We start from the raw sequence: 22192 nt of genomic DNA, 5'->3' as shown, positions 1-22192 counted from the left end.
CCATGCTCCGGGTGGGGGGATGGCGGCATGGCGGCACTTGTTCTCCGGACACCGTGACTTGCCCGAAGAAAAATGCCGCCCACGGCCGAGGTATCGAACTCGGGTCGGCCACTCCATCCCCCTATTTATACTCTTATTCTTGTTGTAACTTGTAGATTGTAGACTGTAGTACTATTAGGTGTACCTAATATCTAAATGGTGGCTCGTTTCCTACCAAGTCCTAAACTAGGTACATGTATTATACCAGTATATACCACTGTACATAAGCGTGCTTTCTTATAACTAAAAAACTACTCGTTCAAATTATAATTGCTTACTTACAATTTAAAAACTATTACATTTTCATAAACTGTCTACATGTAAACTATTTATGATAATATTGTCTTGGTCAGTCTAATCGACAGTCGAACTGTACGACCTATGAGGAGAAAAAGGCTGGCGGCAGTTTTACAGAGATTATTGACAGTGTAGAAAACATCGCGGTTACCACGTTAGCAAGTATGTATAGCACGGTATAGTCGGTATCGTACATAAACACATTGTGGACCACAGTCAATGTAACCGCCTCGCGCAGTCCGTATAATCAGAGTTTCACTACACCGCGGGTTGTGTCGTGTTTAATAGTTATATTTAATAGCTCATAGTCGAAGCTATGTAGTTTACAAAATATTAGTAGCATTTTACCAACAAATTAAACTATAATGTTTAACCCTACAACATTTCGTCTTGTTCATCCTCATGTTCACCCGCCTACACCTACCTACATATGTACAGCCGTATAAGTAATAGCATATTAGATAATAAAACATGGATAGGACATTACCAATTTTATTGAGACCAATATATATTATTTTCGCGGTTGTAAACTGATAACAAATTGAGGCCGTTTGTTTCCATTTTTGTATAACATTATGATATCGGCTGCAAATTCGATTGAACTACTGCTATAGTGATGATGATTAACCTATAATAGGTGTCTATAGTTTAACTATACCGCTGACCTACCAATTCAATAATTATACTGCACGTCTGCATAACGGAAACCCGGCTTTACTCGCAAACGAGTGACCGCAATATTTCCCGTTGATCTGCCTTGAAAAACGTAACCATCGCCGACATTTTACTCATAGTCAGTCTCGATGTTCGATTCTGAATCAAACCGTTTTGATCGTCGTCCGCGAGTGCGTGCCTATCTTATACGTCATATAACTCAATATCTTAATATCATGAAAATACATGTACTAAATTATCACTAAACATAGTGATGTACCTACCTACAGACGTATAGAGCAACGAAATTACAGTGAAACCAGTCTTGTAAAGCGTATAGGTACCTACAACACTACCTATATTATTTGCGAATCCCATTACTTCCGGTCCGACGGAAAGCGTCGCCTGTTTCCCGAGGATTATGAGCCGAGGATTGCACGGTCGAGAGTAAGACGTACATCAGTCACATATGACCTACATGTATATATTATTCACAGCCTCCTCGTTCTAGGACGCCTCTACGACCATTATTTGAAATTTATTGTAGTTTCACTTAATGTAGTGTGTAGGACGTAGGTAGGTAGGTTAGGTTATATAAGTGCGCACTACACGCATGTTTGTAAAATCCAAATAAAACCTTGATAAATGATAAAAATGGTCACGTTATCGCTCAGACCTTTAAATGTTGTAGAAAAAATATTTTTAAAAAATAGCCTTTTAGCTTAATGTGCATGTATGTACCCATACTTACTTAAAATTTCGATGGATAGAATTTGAATAAATGCATAATTACCTATGCATACAATTTATTGTTTGAGAAAGAAGCGTATATCTACCAACTTAAAAATCACTATTAGTGGATACCAATTGGTAAAGGGTATTTGTGAATTATGATAAGATATAGGTTATAAGTTATATAACCGTTATTCTTCAAATTATAATATAATTATAACACTTATTTGAAATTATAATGAATATAATAACTAATAATACATATTTGTATTCAAACACATTATTTGACTTCCGTAATATGTGCGTTGTTTTAACTTTAAGTTTTAAATATTGATATTTTATAATAACTTTTTTTTATGAGTACGTAATATTATAAATTGAAACTATATAATGTATTGTTTAAATATTTTAAATATTGTTTAAGTACTGTTAAGTTAACATTAAACAAAAATAATAATATTTGTTCGTGGAATGACGTTAAATTATTAATATCGTCAAGGCTATAATCCAGCATTCCAGCCCATTGTACTCTTTCCTACCCCCGATGAATATTTTAAAATCGTAAAGCGGAGAGCAAGCACATTTGTAGTATTATTTTATTTAATTTTCTTTCGAGTAAAATGTAGAATTGTCACTTGTTAGGGTACACAAAAATACTCAAAGTTGAATCGAAATTGGCGAAAAATCTGTACCTACTACTGTGCGCCGATACTTCTTAAGAAGACTTACACTTATAGCCATTTCCTGTTTTGTACCTGCCTTATCCGCCGAGTATTTCTTTAGATTTTATTTTCCTCCTTATTTGACCCACCATTAACCAGCTCGTTTGAACGTACTGCAGCCTTTTTGTAGATTTGTTCTTTGTAATCCTGGTAGATCCTTTTGATTATTAAAGGTATCTATTTTCTTTTTTATTTGCTTTCTTTGATCATTTCTCTTTTTATTACAATAGCGTAATTACCACGTACGAGTGCTTAGTTATAGTTTTTGAAGATAAACATGTGACTACGACAGCCTCCCAATACAATTATATTATTAAAAAATAAAAAAATGTTTTTATGTTTTTATTACGTAAAATGTATAAACAATACATTACATTAAATATATTTATACATCTACATTTAAGATTATATTACATTAGTTATCTGTTTGTGACAGGAATGTTTACAGTTTTCATTCAGTAATTTTAAAGTTGTTACATGGATACATGAACTATAGTTCGTTCTCTACTGAACAAAAAAACAATTAATTTATTCTTTTTTGTAATTTAACATCAATTATAATCAGTGGGTAAGAACTTTTTAGAACACTACCTACTAAAACAATATTTATGTATATAAAAGTGGAATTTTATTTCACTATTTATAAGATTTTTTAACGTACCTACCTATAAAAATTTTTAAATTTGGCTGTTTATAGTCCTCAAACTTTCTACATCCAACGATATTCTTTATTGTTCAAATGTAATACATGATGACAATCAAACACATATAAAATCAATAAATGTTAGTTCCCATAAAAAATAAATAAAATATATTATGAATTTCAAATGGTTCTGTTGGACATATTTACAAAGCTAGTTTTATTATTTTCACCAAGTAACAGTTTAAAAAAATGTTATTCTTTGCACGTAAAGGGTTGGTAGGTACTATTTGTACGTTGAATTGGACACTGAAGCGGTTGCATTAACATATAAAGTAAAAATGTGATTGTTACAATCTTAATGGAACCATTATTTTTAGTAGATGTACGTAGTTGTATTTTTAAAAAAAAACTTAGGATTTAATACAATTTGATATACGACTTTAAAGTACATTAATTCATACATTTGTACTATTGTATGACTGCTAGAGTAGATATATAAATTATAAGTATTTACAATTACTAAAATGTATATTAAATACATTAATATTTTATTTTAAACTAATATTATAATTGTCACAGTGTTTCTTTGTTTTTCTATTAAGGTTCAAAATATTTTTTTTTATTCGTAGTTGAAATATATTGTATATTAATATTCATATCATATTAATATCATATTCATATTTCTCACAAGAAAATCTACAGACAGTAATGACATGATACTGAAAGATACGCATTCGACACATAATGTTGAGCCAAAATCTGTTTACAGTCCATTATAAATTGAAATTACTGATAAAAATATATCGTGAATAAACAGTTTATGTTCAAGTAACACATCATTAATAATAATTATTATAATTAATATTTCCAATATAAGATATTGACCAAGTATATATGTTATTATAAAATTAACTTATTTGGAATAATCATTATTCAATTCATAGGGTTTTTAGATTTTGACTGGAGCAATTAATGTATTGATTTTAGAATGAAGTGTGTTTTTTTTTATATTACTATCGCAGTAGGTAGCTTTATAAGTTATTTTTAAAATTACCGTTACCGTATATATTTTTTATACGAAATATTAATTTCAAAATTCTTTATAGGTTGGATACTTGCAGGATGTAAGTATCTACAAGAGGAATTAATGGTGCAGTTATAAATACTATAACACAGATAATAATAATATGTAACGAATGGTTTTATACGGTAAAAAAAATATTTATATAAACAAAGTGATTTAACAAGCATTCCACCCACTTTTTTACTTCAATAATGTAACTACTCAAAATCTGATTTTTGGAATTTTTTAATGTACTTTAGATCGAAGTTTCAAATTCTTGAGATTTTTTGTACTAATTAAAGGGCGTCTTGCGTAGATACAAACTTCAGTTTTTCAAATAAAAACGTCTCTTTTCTATGTGTAAAATGCATACAATTTTAATACCAACGACTTAAACATATTTTAATATTTTATGAGGATTCGAAGTTCAAATGTTGATGATATTAGATATTAAACATAAAACAATGAATCCTACTATTTTATACTAATATAAATTGTGATGAATTGAATTGTAGACTCATTTCAATCTATTTATAGGCACACGTACAGGCTAGGTATATAATATACTAAATATCTGCTAATACTTTAGCTACAAGTGCACGACTTACACGGCCACGTAGGTACGGACAGTAGTGTGCAGTGAACTAGTGAACATCGATTGAGAACTTACTACTGATCTAGATAGGATAGATACAGTAGATAGTAGATAATAATTTATAAGTACAATGGAAAATACAATTATAAGATAATAGAGTTGCTACTATGTATATTTTCTTAGACACATTTTAACTTTCGAAGCGAGCTTACTAGGCCCAATTTAGGAATTGATAATTTGATCATAAAGATAAAAACGTGTAGGTATATAAAACCACTCAATAGATTAATACAATTACGTAATTTATTATTATTAATTTACCTTTTTGTAGTAATAGTGGTATATTTTTAATATATTTTTCAGCATATAAAATAAATTAATATTCGCCATGATGAGATTATGTTTTGTTTTAATATTTCTCATTGAAGTATATTTAAAGTCTCACCTTGAGATGATAAAATATATCGTTTTTCAAACGACTCCAAAGGATTTTCTTGTAATTGAACAGCTGAATAAGTGCTGAACATTTCTTTCATAGAATAATAACGTCCAACTACGATAACAGAATCTGAGGCTCTTGAAATAAAATTAAACATTTGAGAGGTGTTTTATTAAAATCTCTTTTCAACCATTTCTTCAATGAATATTGTAATTATAATAAATAGAAAAAAAAACATTCAAAAATCTCATCTATTTATTTTAATCGAATATCAACATCAGACAATAATGCATTTTACGTTGGATACCTACTCAGAAGCCATTGCCCTCAGTGTACCTAACGTTTTAACTTAGTTAATATAATTAGTGACGGTCGTCTACACGAAAATAGAATTAAAGGTTGAAAGGGCATTTCCGCATAGTGTCTTGTGTGCACCTTGGACTATAACTGTCTACTGCTACTCTCTTGGCCATTTAGGCCATTTAGCTCACACACACGCACATACACACCAACGTACAAGTATGACTGGTTAGAAGGTTACTCAGTATTGTAATTAGCTTGAGTGTATAATATTATATATTTTATTCGCATAATCATATATTTAACTGACAAAAAAAAAATACGTTAAAAATGTTGACCGACAAATGTGTGCCATTAGCTTCTTTAAAATCTGATCAGTTTATAACGAAAACTGTACTTCATTTCAACTATACTTTCATTTTAGATTCTGAACGGAGCTATGAATGTATTGATTTTACAATGATGTGTGTTTTTTTTTACGTATTCTAAAAATTAGTAATGTAAATAGAAAATAAATGTTATGATATTTTGTTTTCATTTATATTAATTTTTGTTGTGATAAAATAGCAATACTGCGAATGATATAGGTACTACAGTTAAAATAGTAAATTATTAACAGGTAGATAACTTACTATTTGCACTGGTTGTTTAATAGAAGGCTCCTTGTATATAGTTTCAAAGGCAGATGAAAAATTGTTTACCTTTATCAAAAAAAAAAAAAAATGTCAACAAGAAGGTCAAATTAAATTTTTATGAGCGTTTGAAATTTATATTTTTACAACATTTTACATTCACTTGATTTCTCATGTAACGATTTTCTTATTTTGTTGTAATTAAAAAACCAATGACTTTAGATACGTAAAAATTTAAGGCTCCTGATATATTGTTACAATAGCAACTAAAAAATATTAAAATACATGTGGCACAAATTTTTTCGTAAGAAATTCAAGTTCGAAATTTCACAAAATTTATCAAATTTAAAATTTAATACTTATTTTGTAGTTAAAAATTTATAAAATGTTCAACTTTCATAGGCTGACTGACTGTTTTCGCTCAGAATCGTTTTTCTTATACAATGATATTATATCATTGAATTAAAATTCAACATCATCCATTACAGTGACCCACTTGTAACCTAATGTACAGCAGAGCAACATCCACTTACCCACCTTTTTATTCATAAATCTTATGATCTGTATTCAGGAACACGATAAGTAAATACTATGAATTATAGTGTATATATTATTATAATAATAGAAACAGAATGTCATTATGAGAAAGGGTAGTATATCCATTGAAGAATAGAAACTTTCAAGTAGAACAATACGTTTGAGGATCTACCACGAAGTTATCATAGTGACTCACTGTTCATAATATATTAATCAGTGATATTATAATATTATACATTATAAACATATTGACAAATAGTATACCATACAAGACAGCCACTATTCCTATGTAAGTATTGATTAAAATATGTGCTACTAAATGTGCTACTAGTATACAGGTGAAATTCCGATCCAACACAAGTGTAGAATAGATATTATTATTATAACGAACAGTCGAGAATCGGGATAGAGTGTGAGTATTGAGTGTAGTCTAAAGGGGCGTGTTTTATTACAACGATATCGCAGTGATATTATTACAATACATCGACGAATAATAGACATTATATTACACACGTTACATTATTTTGATATCAGTCTTTAATAAAAATTAGGTATTCGACCGGCTGTCATTGTGTGAAAAGTGAAAATAATAAAACATGATAATATTGTATCTAAACTTATTATTATTACCTATAATAATAATATTTTTTTTTTGCATTTAGGTATAACTTAACAATAACTACGAACTATATTATTTCATTGACATCGATGTCACCGAGTTATATATGGCGTGTTGAATGACCAATACCTACTATTTTACTATTTGTAATGGCTGTTCGTCGCAATATTCGGCAATCGATTACGACGACACCGTAGTATAGGTAGGTATTGCAAATGGGCGAGGTTGTGAGTACAATGGTTGGACTACGATCATAAGCGTGTTCGAATATTAGGCGATATAATATTACGAACAATGTTAGCAAATCGTTCTTAGCGTCAGTAGTGTATCTAGGATTCCGTTTTTCATGGTTGGTTGGGGGGAGGTAAAGGGGAAGACTGACCATTTTCAAAACAATATTAAAGATTTTAAATTGTAATAGGTACATATTAATGAAAAAAATGAAAAATAATTTTAGTATAAACGTCTTTATTAGGTTATATTAATTATAATTAACATTAGTGTACATACTAACTACTACATACTACTATTTACTATATTAGTATCAAATATAATATCAGGGACTATTTATTTTATTTAGAATATAGGTAGGTAGAGTTATATGTTGATATAAAAATATTTATATATATAAACAATTGTAAGTACCTAGGTAAAACCTACAATGTTGATTAGGAAATAAATCTATTAGATTGGTTCTTCTGGATTTATATTAATTTCACAATGAATATATTTTAACAAAATGCGAATAGCTAATCCATTTCATTGATATTTTCTCCCATCGTTGAGGTCGTTCTCAAGTATGATTTAGAAATACAATAGTGGATTACTAAGTGGAGATATTCATTAGTTATACGTCACAGCAACTAAACAATTAACTAGTTTATTAGCTATAGGATTTGGTAAATTTCCACACAAAACATGGAAATACAAGAAAACAAATCCCCAGTACCTAAGTAAGTTACTATACACTAACAATATTACACATATTCGTAGGTTCCTACACGGGGAAAAATAAAATGCATAGTATTTTTTTACTGTACAAGTGTATAATATAATAATATAACATTATAATATAATCTTAACGAGGTATCTACAATATTATCATCTGGGCTTATCTTTATTACCAAAGAACATTTTATAGATGTTTAACTACAAAATCATTTTTTAATTTTAAATTTGATAAATGTTGTCAAAAATCAAACTTTTAATACTTATAAAAAAAATTGTGCCTATGTATTTTTAATATTTTTCAACTACTATTGTAAAAATATATCGGAGCCTTGTATTAGTTTTTCACTTTTAACCAGCAATAAAATTGTATTGACATTTATAGAAAAATAAATATGATTTAAATTTCAAATATCTATACAGTTATTCGTATTTTAAATTAAAATAAAATAAAAAAATCGCTACTTGAGAAATCGAGTGAATATCCAATGTTGTAAAAATTTGAACTTTAAACGCTAATAAAAATGTAATTTGACTTTCTTATGGAATTTTTCGGTAAAGGCAGATAACCTTATAAGGAATCTTATATTACATTTTAAAATCTTTGATTTAAAAAGAAAAACTTTTAGGAATTTCTAACTCAAAATAATTTGCCCATTTTCGTGATTTTTACGTATTTTTTCAAAATTTGAAGTTTAATGGGTGTATCTATGGTATACAGAAACCAAAATCGATTTTGCGTAAAAATTTCCGTTTTTCTTTAATTTTTATTTTGTTTTTTACTTTGCTTTTGAAAACTTTTAGGTATTTTAAATGTTGACCTTTCAAATGCACCAACTAGATTCACTTTCCCATCGAACAAGATACTGTTAAAGAAAATCGAAGTAGTATTACTACCCAAAATGGTGATGACAAACACAAAATAAAAAAACACACATCATACCTAGTAAAATCAATGCATTCATCGCTCCGCTCAGAATCTAAAATATTTTACTCTATTGTGTGTAATAATATGTACGCACTTTCTTAATTTTAAATACAAATGAATTAATGGATTTACTTATTAAAAAAATTAAGAAAAAATGGGAATTTTTAGGCAAAATCTGTTTTTGAGAAAATCGATTTTGGTTTTTGGCGCAACTCTTAAACAAATGACCGTAGGTACATGAAATGTTGACTAAATGTTTAAATTAGAACTTTCTACACACAATAACATTTTCCAAATATTTAGACTTATTTTGAATTGTTAACGGATATTTTCAGTTTCCATTTTTTTTAGTTTTTTTTTTTCTATAAATACTATCAATAAAATTTTATTTGTTGGTTAAAAAAGCTTGAAAATTTAATAGAAGGCTCCTAGTATATTTTTTCAAAGGCAGATGAAAAAAATTAAAAATCCAGTTACAATTTTTGTTTATTAAGCATTTAAAGTTCAAGTATTGACAAAATACGTAAAATTCACGAAAATATGCAAATTATTTTGAGTTAGAAGTTTATAAAAAAATTTCTATTTAAATCTAAGATTAGAAAAAGTCTTTATGTCTATCTTTATCAACAAAAAAAAATGTCTACAAGCAAATCAAATTAAATTGTTATGAGCGTTTGAAGTTCATATTTTTACAAGATTGGTTATTCATTCGATTTCTCATGTAGCGATTTTGTTTTTTTGTTGTAATTCAAAAACAAATAACTGTAGATACATAAAAATTTCTTTCAATGTTTATTTTTTCATTTCCTATACACCATAGAATGTTGAAAATATTTTGACTCTTCTTGAGCTGTTTACGGACATTGTCAGTTTTCAATTTTTTTTTCTATAATTATCAATAAAATTTAATTTGTTGGGTAAAAATGCGTGACAATATATACAAGGTTCCTGATATAATGTTACAATAGCAGTTGAACATTTTTAAAAATACATAGTCACAATTGTTTTTAAAAGTATTGAAAGTTTGAATTTTGACAAAAGTTATCTAATTTAAAATTTAATAATTATTTTGTAGTTAAAAATGTATAAAATGTTCAATTTTTACATCTAAGGATTGAAAATTTAAAACAAGGTTCCACGCAAATAAGTTCTATACTTCTATATAAATTACTTTATTCACAATAATATCATCAAATATACTTGGTAATATCTAGGCTGACTGATCGTTTTCGCTCAGAATCGTTTTTCTTATACAATGATATTATATCATTGAATTCAAATTCAACATCATCCGTTACAGTGACACACTTGCAACCTACTGTACAGCAGAGCGACATCCACTTGCCCACATTTTTTTAATTTTTTTTCCTAAGAACTCAATAAATAAATGGAAATATATAAATTAAATTAAATATGATATAAAAAATATAACGAAAAGAAAATATGATAAAAGAAAATATCTTTCTTTTACTATTAAAATTATTTATATTGTATATATGAAAGCTATTTTTCCTAAGAAAATAATTTGTATTATACAATTTTTATTATTTTTTAAAATCTTATTATAACTTGATTTAAATTCTTTAATATTTTCTATATTGATTTGTTATGGATCTACGTCAACACGTCAATATTTGATATGACTATTGCAGGATATATTTAGAATTTGAATTTATTCTATACCAATTAAGTAATTAATTATAGTTTAAATAATTCAATATCTGGAAATTTCGTTTAATCAGAACCGAATAAAATAATCGGATTTTATTTACTAGTTATTTTAAGAAAATTTATACATATTGTATTTACCTCCAATTGATTGTAAAATTTCCCTAAAGTATAACGATGACCACTAAATAAAGAAGATTTTTCTTTCTTGAGCATTTATCAAGTTTTGATTAGTTTTCTTTATTGCCGTCTGCGTTTTCTACCAAAATATTTATACCATACCTATCATGTCAATTGTGCATTCACACGAAATATCCTAGTAATCGGATAACAACTTCTGAACACATTTTATGTCGTCGTGAAGTTTACTTGAAAACGACATTTCTACTTTTTTACTTTTTTGAAATTCTTAAGCCCTTTAAAATATAATTTTTAAATTTTTTATATTAAGAATTTTAAATTGTTCAATACACTTCGTGATAAATTCAAATATTTTTTCAGATAAATAATCTAGTCAATACAATATTGACAAATTAATTTTGGACAAAAAAAAAAACAAAACAATTTATACTCGTGTCGTAAGTTAGGTATTACTTATTGACATGTGCGTGGACGTGGGGGAGAACGTTAACCGAGTGCTACAACTGCTGTCAATCACGCAATTTCTGTACTTATTGAGAGAGCTTGGACGAGATAGATTGCACCACACAGAACGCAGAACACGAGTATAACTGCGGTTGCTGGTTGTATTTTTTCTTCACATCTTCGGTATTGAGTATTTATGTGTTCATGTTGAAGGACTGTAGGAGTTGGAAGAATTGAAGTCTTGAATATTGAAGTCACTGCAGGATTCCATAGGCGCAGTATTCCAGATTTGACTTGGAGGGGCTTTACGTATTTAAATGAAACATGCGAGTGGAGGGATCTGCCTTCCACACAAACTGTTAAAATACCTTTAAAATATATTACTCTATGTAATATAATATATATTTACCATTATTTTTTATCATTTACAAAAAAAAATCGAAAGTACCTATACTCCTGCGCAATAATAGTATATACAGATATACTCACGATTTTCCCAAGTGGCATACATTAATTGTTCACGATAGCGTGTTATCGACGCGTTTAATGATAATAATCAACTATATAATAATATCAAATAAAAATCAATTAAATAGATAACGTACCAAAACGTTTATTTGTGTAAATCATAGTAGGATTTGCAGTATAACAATCGTACAATCTAAGTATAACTTTTTTTTTCTACTAGCGTTCGATCGGATGCAACCAGATTCGGTGATACTCGATTGAGCGGGGTCAATTTTTTTTTTTTTTTTTGGGGGGGGGGGGGGGTTGATATCAAACGCAACAAAATAAGCGTCGCGCCGGCGGATCTGTGAGATCGCTGCTTGACTGCTGCGCTGTACGTCCACTTCGGCCGGTCGAACATGCAGCGGGGACGAAACGGGTGGCGTCTCGATCTTGACTTCGGTGGCAACGGTCGTCATTATTGCTGTGTTGACCAACGAAATGTAATGCCGGAACTTTGGACCGGCATAGTTTGCCACGATAATTCCGGTCGTAACTGCGGACATTAAATATACATCTCAATACTGCAACCAATCGTAACTATTCACTGGTAACGAGCTGACGGACGAACTAATTATGTTTAGAAACCTTAAACAAGTTAATAATATGACACGGAAATCGGCCAATATAGGTTAATAATTTTAGACCGTACAAAATGTTTATAGAAGTCAATAATTTTGTACTTAGATAGGTAAATACCTATTATATAATGTTGTATAGTTTAAAGTTTATTTTTTTTTTCCTTTAAATATTTCATTTTCTAACACATTCAATAAAAATATAGGGTGTGCATTCAGCTTTGGCACCTTTATTTTTTCCGCGTCTTGTTAACCAGCCATAAATTGTACAAACTCGCGATGTCCAATACATACAAGTTGAAATATATTATGAAAACTTTAATGCGTATAATATAATATACTATATATGTATTGAGGTAATGTATATATTTATTATGGTACCCAGGTAATAGTTATAAGTATTTATTATTGGCATGTCGCGTCGTATACTCGTATGCACGTTAAAAGCTATTTCCAACTCTTTAATTCATTAAAACATTAAAACATTATAATACCTATATAACCTATCAACCCTTACGTGTGTCATATATACATGATATATACATAAATTACAAATTTACTATGGCGAAGAAAAAATCAAGTGCCCCAGAAATAGTAAGCCTGTTTAAATAAGTTGGCACCCTTAATATAAAACTCAAATGACGCCACTGGCGTCATAATAGCTTCTTTCTAGTTTTGTGAAATAGGTACCTATATTTAAAATGAATTGTTATCATATTAAAGAATATAGATTATTTATTTAACATTCATAATATAACATTAAACCTATTTTATTTAAAATTCAAACAGAAAATAGCAATCTTTTAAATTACTTATATAGTTTTGTTCTCCGTGACAATTTTTTACAGAATGACTTCATCCACTTTACTTCTTTCTTGATAACTATACAACCTATGTTTTTTACTTTGAACTATAGGCCCACATAATAATATAATGTTATATAATAGTTCTGTATACATATACCATATACGTCATAAAATCAACAATAGAATGCGTATATTATATTGTACCTATAACAAATATATAGATAGTATGTACCTACCTACTTATTGTCAATCGTTCAGTATTTTTTAAAGTTAAAAATTTGTATAGCAATAACCTCAAAATGTACAGATAACATATGCTGCATTAAATTATATAGCCGTATAATGTAATATAAACACAGTGCTCGTTGGTTAATGTAAAATCACACATTCTGCAGTTCGATTGCGATGACAATATTATGTGCCTTTTTTTTGTGCCATTATATTTATGTTCAATTGCATTGATTTTGTGTCGTGGTTGTTCTCAGGGTGTGGTCCGTCTTGTACGATATATTGTAATGATTTCTGATTAGATACTTAATCCTTGTTAAAACTTTAGTGGTAATTTTCCTATATTATTCCTCTTTAGGGTTTGTCATGTTTTTTGATGTTCTTGGAAAGGACCATTTTCATTAGTTATAGATTGTACTACATTATAGTGTTGTACTATTACTCAAGTATCTTATATTCTTGTTCAGTGGTTATCAATATGTATATCATATTTTTCAATATAGTGAAAACAAACAACTATAAAGATTGTACAATTTATAGTAGTAAAAATTATAAGGATCTATATCCAGTATAAGCCAGAATATATCATATTTAATTTGCTTAAAATCGATTTTAAGAGGATACTTTTATAAACGTTGTATTATATGTTTTTATTTTAATGCGACGTCCCGTGAAATTAGTTAAGTTAATTGATTAAAATATATTGAAACTAGGTAGGTATCGTTTTATAAAGAAAAATGGATTTTATTTAACATTAGAATAAGAAAAAAACAATTTTATGTATTTATTTATATTTAATCATTTAATGTTCTGCAGATAGGAAGTTATTTGAAATTTAAAAATCAATTTTAACTGTTCAAATATTTACAAAAAAATAATGGAAAGTTGTAATTATTTTAACAATTGTGACAAAAAAAAAAATACAAATACGTTAATTACTGAACAATTAAAAGCTGAAGTCATTTAAAGTGCTCTAATTTGAACAACAAATTACTTTTAAGATATATCAAGTATCCAAGTACATATTATATAATTATATAACGAAAATTATTTAATTAACCACGAAGTCATTAAATACAAATTTGATCAATTTTAGGAAAAAAATTTACTTATAGTATTTTTAATCAGAAAATAAAATTAATGTTTGGAAGAAGAAAGTTAGTTTTATGTTTTCTATGAATCGAATATCAAATTAATATGGTAACATTATTTACAATTTATTTTTTTCATAACTATGCATGGCTAATATATAACAATATAAGTTAATTAATATTTTTTACTGCTGTACAATTTAAAATTATCAGTGTAAAAAACGGTTATAAGTAAAATGTTTGATCTTAAACGTTGCATTTATGAATATGACAAAATTCCTGTTAAATGCACATTATTAGCAGGAAAATTTAATATTTATTGCGATTGGAAAATATTTAAACTGTTTTTGAAAAGAAATAAACGATACAAGAAAAAAAAATTCATGGAATATACACATTTATAAAAAAATAGTTGTTAGTCTTATGATAAATATTATAATAAAATTATAGACTCGTACATAACAGTACAAATTTAAAATCTGTATAAAAATCTGAGTAAAATTAATAATTACTTACTTCTTTTTAAAATAAACTATTTTAGTCCATCGTTTAATTTTTAAAAAAATACGTAGAATTCATTCAATTTAAAATTTTTTGTTAACTAATATATATATTTAAAAAACCAGTAGGTGGATGTCGCTGTGCTGTACAGCAAGTTACAACTTAAAAGTGGGTCTTTTTATAATGAATTGTATTAAATTTGAATTCAACGATATAATATCTTTGTATACGAAAAACGATTCAGAGTGGAGACGGTTTGTCAGTCTGGATATTTTATATTGTTATTATTTATTATAGCCTGTAAGTTGAATTAATATTATAAACTACAATGACTAGAATCAGTATATTTATTTTTATTTTCATTCATTTCTATGGTGATTAACAAAGTGTTAGAAATTATAATCCCGTTTTTAGCGGTTTTTTGTAATTTGTCGGTTCCCGTGGCATTAAATAACTATTGAGAAAATTGAAAAATTACCTCTCTCATGTACCATCTTGATTCAATTTGCTAAAAGATAAGATACTATATGTTGAAATCGAAGCACTCCTTCTAGTAGAAATTTTGTATACAGGATAATAATAATAATAATAATAAAAAAAAATTAACATTATTGTAAAACCACAACCTAGCTTCTTCGCTCCGCTCAGAATCTAAAATTCTTTTAAAAAGTTAATTTAATATTTTATCGATGGTTATAAACCAAGTACAAATCATAAAGAAAAACTACCAAGAAGTGTTTGAAAAACTAAGAAACGATACTAAGTGTGATTTCAACTCAATTTTTAATGTTCAATAATTAATTGTAGGTACCTGTTTGTTATACATTTTATATCACCCCACACAGATATAGCTTAATATTTGCCATTATGAGTAAGTTGAAATAAATCTTCAATTGTGCCTAGATTTCAAAATTTTTGTTAAAAATGTATATACATATAGATCTGAAATATTCGAGTTATCTGAGTCATGTGAGAATTAAGTCATTTTTTGTGAACACTATTTTCTGGATGAAGGAATGCTTAGAGAATTTCATGTTCTATATAGTTAATAAATTGAATATTAAGCCTTGTTAGTTGGTTATTAGTTTGTGGTACTACTAAGAGGTAATTTAATTACTGTTACGAATAATTGTATAAGTTATGTAAAATATTGTAAATTAATAATATTAAAATAGATCTCGTCTGGTATCATTAAAAATTATAAATAAGTTTGGTGGTATCGGTATTTGGTATTATCCCTTTTCTCTTTGTACCGTGACCCTGTGATACGTCAAAATAACTATCAACTGGGTGTCGAGTGTACTGAAAACTTTTGACCTAACTCCAAGCTCTTACAAAGTTTTAATGACACGTGGACAACGGACATATAACAGAGCTTGAAGGGATCGGAAGTGAGTGTTGATAGATAGGGGAAAGACAGAAGTGAAAGGGTGAAAGCGAAAGAGTAGAAATCGTTAGTATCCTATCCTACTAAATTCGCATGTCATGTTCAGGTCCGAAAATCCGTGAACACGGAAATCGAGTTTTTCCCTATTTTAAGTATCTTACATAATTTTAGTTCTTACCAATCAGTGTTATATGTACCCTAAGAGTTTCTACAGAAAACTTCAAAGGGGGTTCTTTAAACGTCACTCCAAATTACACGGAAAGTATTGCACACATTGTGTTGTAGACTCCCTGCAGCAATCCATTGTAATACTATCCTTAAAAATATGTACTATAGATAATAACAATGACTATTTACCTAACTGAATATAACTGGGTTTTTCTTCATATAGGTGTTAAAACTAAATTCTACTTTCATTTGTTTTAAATATAATATGCTTGTGAACATTTATTATGGTATACCAAACCAATATTAAAATTCGCGCTTGATATTTTTATTTCTATGTTTAGGGATATTAAGGTATTCTTTATTATAAAATATTATTATATAAAGCACTTTGAAGTGCATTTTACATCTCGGGAGCTAAAAAAACGTTTTGTGAAATGTGATTAATTAATTGTATATGATCAGAATAACTGTTAAGAATAGCACTATTTTCAAAAGGTGGATGGTCCTTATTCAAGGATCCGTTCCCGAGAAATTTTAATATATTTTAAACATTTATTAATTATTTCTGAACGTTTGTAAAAATACGTTGAACTTATCTTAGGTATTGATATGTCTAACATAATTATAAAACGTTAATGCATAATATACTGTATTGGACAATCACCTGTTCGTTGATGCATGAAATATTTAAATATATATTTTAAAAAAAATTGTTTAACTGTTGAGTAGGATGTATAACTATAAAATAATAAAATATACATTACCTATAAAGTATATTAGTAAGTATATAAAATTAATAATTATATTGATATAAGCCAATTTCACTATGGTGTTTAAGGAGTGTAATTGTATTTATTATTCATTTAAAATACAATATTTAATTGGAGTTATAACCAATATATCAAAAGTGGTAAACAATAAATATTTATCATTTATTTGTACAACACATTCCAGTTTTCTTATTGGTTGGGCGGGGGAGGTGGAAGGAACAAAATCTATTTTAACGACACTCTCTGTATTGAGAACTTACCTCTCGATATAGGCTAATGCTGCACGCACAATCTAAAGCAGCCCCGAAAAGATGTATAAAGATCGTAAATAAACATACAACTTATACATCTATAAAGATAACAAGGGATGCGAGAGGTCGTGTCGGGGGTATCCGAGGGATCGGCCGAGCGACTTTGTGCGCGTGTGTTTTGTCAAAAGACCGTCACGAGGGACGAGACGTAAAAAAAAGAAACAGCACGGAATCACAATATAAAGTGTTGTTGTATCTTTGAAACTTTTTTTGTAAATCCGAAGAAAAAAACGGGAGAAATGCGACTTCGACTGTAGGAAAATATGTCAAACGCTATTCGTCACCACCGTGCTCTCTCTATCGTGTACAGCTCGCATTTCGTCCAATAGCTCTCTGCGCGCCAGTTAATAAGACAAATTCCGTATAGGTACTTTTTCAACGAGCGTCCAATAAAAGTTCAATTTTTCACCGCCGCCACCGTGTTGGTAGTTCGGGAATTTGATGGTGGCATCCATCGTCGATGTTATGACGTGTACTGTATATAGAATAATGGCACAGAACGACGTCGACGAACGGTAGGGAAATCGGAGAACGGTGCCATGTGATATCGTATTGTGCAATACAAATATTATGTATATACAATACAATGCGATGCCGTCTCGGCCAATAAAACGCGTGTCTATATTGTGTCTTATACCTATAAGTGTATAGTAATATCTGTACAGTAAATGCCCGGAATTCATGAACACGCGAAAGATCGAATTTGAATCGTCATTCGTAACCGTATCCCATAGGTATATTATGTTATATTAATACGTGGTTAAACGGTGTGATCGAATAATATCTCTCATAATAGCAATTTAGTCAAGTACTGGTGTTGTCATAATACTAATAGATTATACAACACTGCAGTACACGTATAGGACGGTGATGAATCCGCCGCCATTTCAATATTATATTGTGCTTCGTTAACTTTGACATTTGACACCTCCACCATGTGGGAAAAAAACGCTGTAAGAATATTTAGGCACCTAAGTTGCAATTATCACGAAATATTATGGTTGGTATAATAATGTTCAAATCGTAGGTAGAAACTCTTCAAAATTTTACATTTCAAGTTTTTGAATAAAAACTTTTACAGCCATATGAAATATTGACTATATATATACGAGTGTTTTGAGTTTTATAGTTGCTCATACATTCAGTTTTGTAGCTAATCATACAGCGACGAAGCATAATAGAAACAAGTTTTATTATATTTTGCGATATAAGTTTTGGGACGACAATAGCAAAAAAATAATAATAAATATGTTCCCTGGTAGGTTTCAGATGGAAAAGAAAATTCCGCTGAAAAAACATATTATCAACTATATTGTTAAGTGAACTAAATAAAACTCTATGCACTGTGGTCCATCCAGCATCAAATGTAAAATCCAAATATATAAGTACATGAAAAAAAGTGTTGTTAAACGAAATAATAATATATGGATGCAATTATTATTGATGGTAGAATTTATCGATAATATTTTGTAAAAATTATTATTCATTCATTTATATTATAACTTTGTTTTGACTTTTTTATCTGTAATTTTATTTTACTCAATAATAACTTTATGTATTTGTGTAAATGTTGTTAATAGTATTGTTTAAAATGAATCGTGTATATTGACATGTTGGCACATATTGAAAAATATCATGCAAACATTTCAAAAAAATATGTAAAGCACATGAGTAAAGAAAAAATGTAATTTAAAAAAATATCTCAAAATTGATTTGTTATATTATCCAGAAAAAAAGTTTTAATAAAGACAACTATTAAGTAACTATTTATTATTAATTAACAATTTACATAAATATAATATGTCATGAATAGGAAAAACAAAGTCTAAATCGTATTTTAATTAAAACGATTATATTATGTACACTTACTTTTTGTATAAAATTAATAATGGCTTAAAGACATTGTTTTTCAACGTGTAAAAATAACAAAGTTTAAAAACATGCAAACTTAACCTCCGGGAATTCAATTCTGGCTCAACCGATTCTGAGTATTCTGATATTAAATACTTGACTGTACAGTGGTAATTTTTGTTAAAATAACAATACTCACCTACTAAACTTTATAAATATCTGTTAACAAAATACATTTTTTTTTTCAGAAAATACTACCAGTTATAATGGTAACACGATTACAGACGCAGAAGAAGAGACGGAAAAAATCAGCCCATTTTGGTCGTTTAATGACTCCGTCGACTTGACAAAATATGAACAGTTTGATCATCAACGTTTTATCGGTAAGTTCATTTTTTAATTCAATTTTCTTGTATCAAGGAATATTTTATTTTTATATTTGAAAGTCTTCTTTTATTTATGGTGGTTTGGACAATTATACGTAAAATTTCACAAGTAGCATTTGTTATAGTTCATTATAAAATTATTTATTTGTTCAGTTAAGATCGAACAAAAAAAAACAAAAAATAACTTCACAATTAATTAGGAAGAATGATAATGATTTTATTTGTTAAGATTGTTATTTTGCATCATATAATTAGTATTGTTTTACGACAAAAATTCTTTCCGAATTGCGTAGGGACTGGTTTTTATGTTACACAATTGTGTCCTAACTGAATCATACATAATTATATTAACTAAATTTTCTTTTCCATTCGTATACAGACTTAGGGTATTCACAACTGTTATCAGTTCCCATTGTGGAGGTAGCAGAATATTCTGCCTATAATGAAGGGAGACAACTAGATTTCGGGGAGATATATGTTTCTTATATATAATACGTGAAAATGTCAAGTTTTTCATCTAATGGTTTAATAAGTCACCTGTGCAACAGTTGATCACCCCGTAAAAGTAAAACGAGGACAGGTACTTATAATAGTAAGTGGTGAAATGGCCAAAACCACAGCATTTCGTATGTAAAACATACTACGATACTAAAATATGACACATATACCTATTACACACGTATTACATTTCAGATAAGAAATGTTTTAAAGTCCAAACGTATAATCGTACAATTACAATTAGTGTTTTATGAATTTCTGTGTGATCACAAGCCCTTTTTTATTTTAGAAGACATAGAACAATCTTAGTAGTTGAGACACAATTTGGATATACACAGAAAAATCTAGGAGAGCAATAATATTAAAGTATTGTACATTTTTTAGAATTTTATACATTGGACTCAGTGAATATGAATAATTTAAAAATATGAAAAATTTGTTCGGAAAAACAAATATTAAGTTTATTGATCTAGTATGAGTTTTTAAAAATAATAAAATACAGTTTTTAAAGTACTAAAAAAGTTTTGTTTTTTCGTGTTTATTGCCTGTCACATTTGCATAGATTCTGTCAGCTGTATAACAACGCACGACCTAGTTAACGTTTTTGTATTACGGTCTACCACGAGAGCCATGATAGGTAATAAAACACCAACACATCCTCTTCCACCCTCACCACGGACAACGTTGACTATTAAGGGGCCTCGCTACTGCCGTCAATTTTAGCTCAAAAGACCTTACGTTTGGACAAAATTAAAGCTAGTTTACGTTGTCCGATTTTGATTCTGAAAAACATTTTGAACTCTACAGATAATTATCTACATGTCACATGGAATATTTCGTAAAAATTAAATCTTACATTATTGTGAACTTTAATTGAAAACTTGAAAATATGAATTTTTTCAAATCATAATTAAAATGAAAAACTGAAAGTGTTTTTTTTCAGAATCAAAATTAAACAACGTTAACTAATTTTAATTTTGTCTAAACAATAACGAAGTTTTCGTTAAATTCGTAAAGTGAATTTTATATTGTTATTGAGCTATTGACATGTGCCTGCGCGTACGAGAGTGGTACCCGCATTGAATTTCACTCACACTTATTATCATTTAAAACTAAAACATAGATCCCGGGCGGCTAAGACGAGATTAGTAATTGTCCCTTAAATAATATCCGTAGCGAAGCTCCTTAAGTCCAATACAAACTCCATCTATACTTATATACAATCCAACACCAACAGAAACTTCGCTGAAAATATACATTAACATTCATCCGATAATTTCAAAACCTATAACCACCATGAAATAATAAATCCACGACAATAACGTTTATGAAAAGTGGTATTGCAACTGGCGAGTTTGACCATATATAACTTTAGGTGATAACTGTATATACACCCTGATGATACTGTAACATGTTATTTATATCGGACATGGGTCATACAGAAAATTATTATAAGAAAAAAATAGCAAAAATAATCTCAATCGACTTATCTTATAATACCGATGAACTATTATTTCGAATAAACGTATGGCTAATCAGGAATTCCATATTTAATTTATGAAAAGAAAAGTACAAAAATGAACCAGACAGGAAATAAAAATATGAAAGTGTCACCTCCAATTCAAGTCAAACGTCCTTCACCACCATCTACTTCTATATCTTTATCATATAAATATCGCATACAACCCATCAACAACCAAGAACTCCCT

The 22192-nt window shown here is 28.6% G+C and overlaps 1 protein-coding gene across 1 annotated transcript in view; it reads left to right on the top strand.

Moving 5' to 3' along the window:
* Positions 1 to 22192, top strand: part of LOC132943702 (uncharacterized) — a 263660-nt gene that overhangs the window by 127156 nt on the left and 114312 nt on the right. The window contains exon 3 of the mRNA XM_061012754.1: positions 19848 to 19982. Coding sequence (XP_060868737.1) covers positions 19848 to 19982 — 135 coding nt within the window. The remainder of the gene's footprint in view (positions 1 to 19847; positions 19983 to 22192) is intronic.

This window comes from Metopolophium dirhodum, chromosome 4, assembly GCF_019925205.1.
Source record: "Metopolophium dirhodum isolate CAU chromosome 4, ASM1992520v1, whole genome shotgun sequence".
NCBI lineage: Eukaryota > Metazoa > Arthropoda > Insecta > Hemiptera > Aphididae > Metopolophium > Metopolophium dirhodum.
This window is presented reverse-complemented; position numbering and strand designations above follow the sequence as displayed.